The sequence below is a fragment of the Callorhinus ursinus genome, unplaced genomic scaffold (genome assembly GCF_003265705.2).
Source record: "Callorhinus ursinus isolate GAN/ISIS: 27379988/994484 unplaced genomic scaffold, GSC_fseal_2.0 scaffold16, whole genome shotgun sequence".
Taxonomy (NCBI): Eukaryota; Metazoa; Chordata; class Mammalia; order Carnivora; family Otariidae; genus Callorhinus; species Callorhinus ursinus.
This window is the reverse complement of record NW_027397078.1, coordinates 43,881,285-43,889,311: the sequence shown is the minus strand read 5'-3', so window position 1 is coordinate 43,889,311 and position 8,027 is coordinate 43,881,285. Positions and strand designations below refer to the sequence as shown.

The 8,027-nt window shown below is 58.0% G+C and overlaps 1 protein-coding gene across 2 annotated transcripts in view; it reads right to left on the bottom strand.

Moving 5' to 3' along the window:
* Positions 1 to 8,027, bottom strand: part of PPP2R3B (protein phosphatase 2 regulatory subunit B''beta) — a 59,838-nt gene that overhangs the window by 47,535 nt on the left and 4,276 nt on the right. Inside the window, exon 1 of one of the 2 annotated variants that reach the window (XM_025857554.2) lies at positions 654 to 1,138. The exons of the other annotated variant lie outside the window; for it this stretch is intronic. Within the exon in view, the coding sequence (XP_025713339.2) occupies positions 654 to 932 (279 nt within the window). The 5' untranslated portion in view covers positions 933 to 1,138. Of the gene's footprint in view, positions 1 to 653; positions 1,139 to 8,027 lie in introns of those variants that run through there. 2 annotated transcript variants of the gene reach the window in all.

Sequence of the window (8,027 nt, the reverse complement as noted above, 5' to 3'; positions counted from 1 at the left end):
CCCATCTGTCCCAGGAGGGACATGCGCAGGTGGGGACCCCGGGAGTACAAACAGCCCCCCCAATCTGTCCCGGGAGGGATGTGTGCAGGTGGAGACCCCGGGAGTATGCCCCCCAATCTGTCCCGGGAGGGACACGTGCAGGTGGGGGCCCCGGGAGTACGAGCAGCCCCCTAAATCTGCCCCAGGAGGGACGTGGAGTACCCGCAGCTCCCCCCATCCGTTCCGGGGGAGGGACGCACACAGGTGGGGACCGTGGGAGTATGCCCCCCAATCTGTCCCGGGAGGGACACGCACAGGTGGGGGCCCCGGGAGTATGAGCAGCCCCCTCAATCTGTCCCGGGAGGGACGTGCGGAGGTGGGGGCCCCGGGAGTACCAACAGCTCCCCCCATCCGTTCCGGGGGAGGGACACACGCAGGTGGGGACCCCGGGCGTATGCCCCCCAATCTGTCCTGGGAGGGACACGTGCAGGTGGGGGCCCCGGGAATATGAACAGCCCCCCCCCTCAATCTGTCCCGGGAGGGACATGTGCAGGTGGGGACCCCGGGAGTAGGAGCGGCCCTCCCCCCGATCCGGACCTCAGCAGGGGCCACGGGGGAGCCTCACAGGAGACGCACACCACACCACAGGAGACGCACAGGCACCCCCACCCCACCTGGACCTGCTGGAAGGCCTTGAGCCTCTTCTTAAAGCGGGAGGGCAGCACGAAGTCACAGCCGCGGGCCAGGGAGGCGAGCTCCTGCCTGAGATCCGGGTCCTGGCGCAGGGACAGCTCCCGGAGCCGCATGTCCGCCCGCATGGGCCGCCGGGGGCCAGGCCAGGCACTGTGCTCGCGCTCGCGCTCTCGGGGCTGGGCCGGGCCGGGGCCGGCAGGCTCGGGGCGGCAGCTGGGCCCGGCAGGACAGTCTGGGTGGCCCGGCTCAGCGCGCTCCATGCGTGGCCGGCCGGGCGCTCTGGGGGCCGGCCCTGGGCCGCGCGCATTCCACAGGCTGAGGAGGGCACATGGCTGCAGGGTGGGGGAGGCGGCCGGGCTCCGCTCCTCCCCACAGGCCCCTGGCCGTGCAGGCGGGAGCCACTCCCGGCCGGAGCTGTTGTGGCTGAGCTGCCGGTGGGAGGGTGGGAGTCCCAGACGCAGCTCCCCGCACGCACGGTGACCCTGTCTTGGGGCTCAGCCCAGAGGGACAAGCGCGTAAACAGGTCCGCAAGGATACATCTCGGGAGGGCGCCTCTAGTTCTGGGGGTGGGGGCGACAGGCGCTCTCCAGAGGAGTGCAGTGATCTGGGGAAGAGTTGGCCAACACAGGGAGGGATGAGAGGAGGCGCTCTGCACAGGAGTGAAGTCTGTCCAGGACACAAGAGAACCTGTTACGGAGCTGGCTCCAGATCTCTGCTGGCCCCCACAAGCCCAGATGCAGCCAAAGCAGCTGCTTTCTCCCAGAAACCTTGCCAAACACAAAGGGGTCTGCGCACAGCACCCTCCCTCCCTCCCGGCACTTAACCCTCGAGAAAATCAAGCACAAAGGGTCCTCTGATGCTTTCCTTCCACAAATAGGGCTGGCGTGGGGGGAGTATTCAGGATTTTATAGCTTTCCCGCCCTTCTACACAATGTAGATAACGTAGAATAGAACAGAGATCACGTCACTCAGGTAACAGACAATGGAAGCCAACAGGGTAAAAAGTCATGAGCAAAGCGGATGGGATACAATGTAACGTAAACTAGAGTAACTAACCGCAGAAGGTAACACACGCGCAGAGCAGGTAAGGTAGGATACAGTGTACATAAAACAAGATGTCACGGAACACAGAGAAGGAAGAACGTAGGTTAACACAAGAAGAACACAAGATTGTGTAGATGCTGAACAGTGTACCCCACGTAACTGCCGTGTAGGGACATGCACCAGACTGTAGTGACTGGTCATGCACAGCAAACGGGGTGGCTCCAAGCAGTGGGCTGAGAGCAAGGACACCCGGATCCCTCAGAGTGAGCACACCTGCACAGCCCAGAGGAAGCACACCTGCATCGCCCAAAGCGAGCACACTTGCACAACCCAGAGCAAGGACATCTGCACAGCCCAGAGGAAGCATACCTGCACAGCCCAGAGCGAGCACACCTGCACACAGAGAGAGGACACCTGCACAGCCCAGAGCAAGGACACCTGCACCTCCCAGAATGAGCACACCTGCACAGCCCACAGCATGGACACCTGCACAGTGCTGAGCAAGGACACCTGCACTACCAAGAGCGAGCACACCTGCACACCAGAGGGAGGACACCTGCACAGCCCAGAGCAAGGACACCTGCACCTCCCAGAGTGAGCACACCTGCACAGCCCACAGCATGGACACCTGCACAGCGCAGAGCAAGGACACCTGCACAGCCCAGAGGAAGCACACCTGCACAGCCCAGAGTGAGCACACCTGCACAGCCCACAGCATGGACACCTGCACTCCCCAGAGCGAGCACATGTCCACAGCCCGCAGCATGGACACCTGCACAGCCCAGAGCAAGGACACCTGCACTCCCCAGAGTGAGCACACCTGCACCTCCCAGAGCGAGCACACCTGCACGGTGCAGAGCAAGGACACCCACACTACCAAGAGCAAGGACACCCGCACCTCCCAGAGTGAGCACACCTGCACAGCCCAGAGGGAGCACACCCGCACCTCCCAGAGCGAGCACACCTGCACCTCCCAGAGTGAGCACACCTGCACAGCCCAGTGCAAGGACTGCCACGGGCTGGGACAGAAACACCCGAGTATCGAGTATTATGTTTGGGAACTAGGCAGCCTGGAGAAATCTCTCCATGGACATCACTCCTCCTAGGGAGAAAGACGGCCCTATTTTTGTGTGGGGCACTAACTGGGCAGGCCTCACTGGGTCTCCTGGTGGCCCACGTCCCAGGACTCCATCTGGGATCTGTTCATCCTGATGCCCCCGGCCCCTCAACCAGGCTGCTCTTCCGGCTCTGTAAGGGTCAGATGGGCCTACTCTCCATCCCAACCCGTGTCCACCTTGTTCCAGAAGATGCGGGGTCTTTTACCTGTCCTCGCCTCTCCCTGCCACCCTCCCCGAGCTCTCTTCTCTCCCTTCCTTCTGCTGAGGTTTAGCAGGAGCCTACCACCTGCCAGACATAGTGGCCATAGGCAGAGAGTTCGCAGAGAGGGTGCAGTCCAAGCTCACTGCGTATTTACTGCTTGTTTCAAGAACCACACTCAGAAACACGAGCGTCCCGAAAACACACACATGACCCCCGAGCAGCACGAAGCAGCGTTTTGGCTCCATAACATGCCCCTTTCTGAACCAGGTCCCACACAGAGCTGGACAGGCCCTTCCTTCCCAGACCGGCTAGAGCTGGGCCCCCAAGAAACTGCAGGACGTCTCATCAGCCCGCACTTGGCACGTGGTCTCCCAGCAGGTGGATGCAGCCTGTCTTTCCCACTCCAGGGACAAAGACATTCGAGAAGCCATGAGAGTGGTTCCAAAGCAGCGACTCAAAGCACACTGCACCCACCTTCCCCTCCATAATGGGCTTCACTTTTGTTTTTTGTTTGTTTTTTAAAGTAGTTTCAGGTTTACGGAAACATGGAGCACAAAATACAGAGTTCCCATGACCTCCCCAACAACCCTTCCCCTGCAGTTCCCCCGATTATGAACATCTGGTGCCGGGCGGTACATCTGTGAGAAGCGATGAGCTAGAACGTTATTAATGGAACTCCACCGAGTCCATTCGGGCTCATCCTGGTGCTGCAAGCATCTATGGGTTTGGACACCTTCACAAGGACAGGACTCCGCCAGCACGGGACCGTGCAGAGCGGGGTCGCTGCCTCAGGTCCCCTGGGCCCACCTGGCCCCATCCCGGCAGCGCTGGCCCTTTCACGGGCTCCCTACGTCTGCCTCTGGCAACGGGGCATCTAGTTGGGGCCACACGGGAGGCAGCCTTCCAGACCAGCTCTGCGTTCATTCCACACCATCTAAGCACCCCTCCCTGTTCCTGCTTTCACTCCTGTTCAGGAACTTGGCCCCCTCACTTCCTTCTCCTCTGCCTCCCGCCTGTGTCAGCCCTAGTGCATCTGTCTTCCCCACTTCCTGAATGTCCTCTAGGATTCACGGGTTTGCCACCAACCCCCTCTGAAGTCTCCAGAGAGACAGACCGGAGCAGTGTGTGCAAATCACCAGGTGACAAGAAAACTAGGGTGCTGAGTGACCCGGGGGTGGTGTGTGAGGCCACAGGACAGGCGTGCCGCTGGTCCATTCGGACCCAGATGCCACTTGCAGGAAGGCCGCCCAAACACCTCATGCCTGGGATGACCAGAGCCAGGAGCCATGCAGGGATCGGACGGGGCCACAGGGTGCCCCAGCCTACGTCTCAGATATAGACCCAGGCTGCTTGCTGCGTGGCGTTCCTGCCACCACAGGCCACACCTGCTGATTTTCCTCTGTTCCCTTTCCCTACACACCTTTGGGAAGAGATGCCCTTTGTGTAGCCTGAACAAATGGGCAGGCCCTCCCCTGCTTCCCCTCTGCAATATGACTCTGCAGCCTGTCCCACAAGGAGAGAGAGGGTTATGCCCCACGCTCAGATCTGGGCTTGTGCGCTAGCCACACATCACTGCCACAGACAGGAGGGAGCGTGTGTACGGCATGGGGGCGCCCCTCCCTGCTACTGAAACACTCCTGCTGGGGCTGCACACGCGGGGCTGCACAGGCCAGACACCTGTGCCCCTGAGCACAGACGCAGAAGACCTGCCCCAGCGAGCTGGCCTAAAGGGCCTGCCCCAGATCTGTGAGCTCAGCCAGTGCGCCGTGTAGTTCCTAAGTCTGGGGTGGTTCGTTCACAAGCAATCCCACGCAGCGGTGACATGAGCAGAGCACAGGAGGCTGGGGGCAAAGCAGACAAAACCGTCCACCTAGTTCGACACCTGCTCGTGCCGTCACCAGATCGTATAAAACCATGCCGTTCAAATTCAGGTCTCTGGTGTTCCCATTTGAAATGTGTGCAGTGATGAAAGCACACACGTACCAACCACCACGAGGGCTGCGTAAAAAAACATGAAGCATACCGGACTGGTTCAAGTAAGATGCTGCTACAAACAGGACATTTTATTCCAAATAGAAAAAAGAAAGCTTTTACTCACCTGTCCACTTGTACATACGTTCTGGGCAAAGATTAGTGCTCTTCAAACTTTCAAAGGTATGTTTATAAGAGAAATGAGAGAGCGAGCGAGGGAGGGAAGGACGGAGGGAGAAGTGTCCGTGTTCCCTGCCGTCTGACTAATCTTTAGAAGTGTTTTTCCCCAGGAGCAACTTCAGACCTTCGTGACAGCCCAGGAGGGAGGTCATGGTGACATTTACACATGAGGAAACTAAGGCACGGAGCTGGAGTGCCCGAGGCGCATGGCTAGCAGGGGATGGCATGGGCCTGGCACACGCAAACCGGTGACCCTAGGCCGGGATGACCGTCAGGGGTCACTTCCCAAATGGAGACCATTTTTGCCACCACTGCAGCAGCTACTCTGAAAGCCACATGATGTGGAAGCATTTGGAAACAGAAAGTTTGCAGAGACACACGTCCCCGAGCGTTTCCACCATGGTAAAGCAGCGCAGGCCCTGGGGCCACGGGCCAGTCTGCAGACACGGTCACAAGACGTGGATAGGGCCCACTGCCACGGGGGCAAGAGCGGGCAAGCGCTCCCTGGGAGAAAGCGTATGTATGCACAGCTCCGACTGCGTGCGCCTGGACACGGCGGCTCGGAGACCTGTCTAAAGGGGGCCATGTCCAGGGCGCTGCACAGGTGGGAGGGGAAACAGGCCTGGCTGTGGATGCGTCTTCTGCCCACCCCCCCCACTCTACACAGGAGAACGAGGCAGTCAGGACACACGCTCTAGAACAAAGGCAACACTGTACTAGGAGCAAGGACCTCCGTGCCTCCTTGTGGCGTTCTGCCCACGGCGCTTTGTCCTTGCACCAATGAGCTGTTTAAACTCCCGAATTTATCTTCCGATGCTGGTTTCTAACTGACACTGAGGTGAGGGTCTGTGGGCTGTGGGGCAGCAAGGTCCTGATACCTGTTTGGACCTGCTCCGTGATGTATGCTTTGAAAATCTCTCTCAAACACGAAGGGCAGACTTCTGCTTCCAGATGAGATGGAGGAACAGACAGCAGACTTACAGACGGCCTGAGGTTGACACAGCATCAGAAAGAGATGGTATCAATCACACATGGTCTGACAGAAATCGTAGAAAGGGGGAAAATTCACAGCTCCCTCTATGAGGCCACTGCTCCCCGGACAGCAAAGCTAGAGCCATCGTCATAGAAGAAACCGCCCCCTGATATATCCTCCCTACACAGACACGCAGATCTTCACAAAACGCCAGACGCAGAACCCAGCCACGTATAAAAAAGATCATTAACTATGATCACGTGGGCTTCATCCAAGGGATCGAGGTTGGCTTAACATCCAAAAACCGATCAACACCTCACCCAGACAGTGAGTGCGGGCGCACGCACGGACGTCTGCATCCGTGCATCTAACAGACTCCGAAATACGTGCAGACATCTGTGCCCACCACTGGTCGGCAAAGGTGCCAACACATTTCAAGGCAACAACAATGGTCTTTTCAAAAAATGACGCAGCAGCAAAGGGGTAGTCAGAAGAAAACCCAAACCCAGAAACTTACCTACGACCACGCATAAAACTTAACTTGAAATGGATCACAAATCTAAGGAAAGAAGGAAAGTTTTTAAAACTTCTAGAAGAAACAGGAGAAAATCTTTTGACCTTGAATCTGGCCAAGATTTAGATTACGGGACGTCCTTCTAGGGATACAACGAAAATAAATGATACGTTGAACTTCATCCAAATGTAAAACTTTTCTGCTTCGAAAAACACCAGCAAGAAGGGAAAAGAAGTCCCAGGGCAGCAGGAGATTTCCCAAACACAGGAGCTGAGAAGTCCCAGAGCTATATCCAGAAGGCAGGAGAACGGTAGCAAGTCAGTAAAACTAGGAACCGCATGAAGGGAACACAGGTAAAACATCTGAATCAACGATTCCCTGAAGATATATACACACCCCCCCACCCCCCCCACAAGCCAATGAAGAGCTGCTCCACACCCTTGGTTATCAGGAAGCTACCTTAACCCACAGAGACCTACGACACGCCCACGTTCCAGAACAGGTAGGAGCCTGACAACACGGCGCTGCGCCAAAAGTGCAGGCACCGGAACCTTCACACGTCCCTGGCGGGAAAGTAAAACGGTGCAGCCACTTTGGGAATCAGTCCAACAGCTTCCTAAAATGTCAAATGTCCATTTACCACAAACCCCAGTCATTCCACTTCAGGTATCTACCTAAGAGAAATGAAAACATACGTCGACCCCAGGACTTAGAAGCAAATGTCCTCGGCAGAACGACTCACGACCCCTCTAAAGTGGAAAGCAGCCCAGCTCGCTGCAGGAGATGCGATGGGGCGCCTCCGTGCAATGGGGGCCGCGAGCAAACAAGTCCCAGCCGGGCGCGAACCGCTGGTGAGCTCGCTGCAGGAGATGCGGTGGGGCGCCTCGGTGCGACGGGGGCCGTGAGCAAACAAGTCCCAGCCGGGCACGTAATTTCTATCTAATGCAGCAGTTCAGTATGTGCAGGATCCACGTCGCGCTACAACGCTGTCTGCTTTGGGGGCACGGTCGTGTCTCGGGAGCGGAGCAGAGTTTTGACAGAGTCGTAAAAGGGCAAGCACCACCTAGTCGAGAGAACCACCACCTGACGTTTCCAACGGCCAGCATGACAATGTTGCACCGGCCCACCTGCTGTGGAGCTGTTCTGGGCGTCTCTGCAAGTGTGGGGAGGTGGGCGACCCTCTGTGGGTGACATCAGCGACAGCACCTGTGAACTGCAGGAGAGGCTCACCTCTCCAGGACGTACATCCAGACCACCTTCTCCGGTGTTGGAGAGAGCCCAGCTACATGGTCAGACGGTCAGACACACCCTCCTACCTCCTGATGGACACCCGTGCACACCCCCACCTCCTCA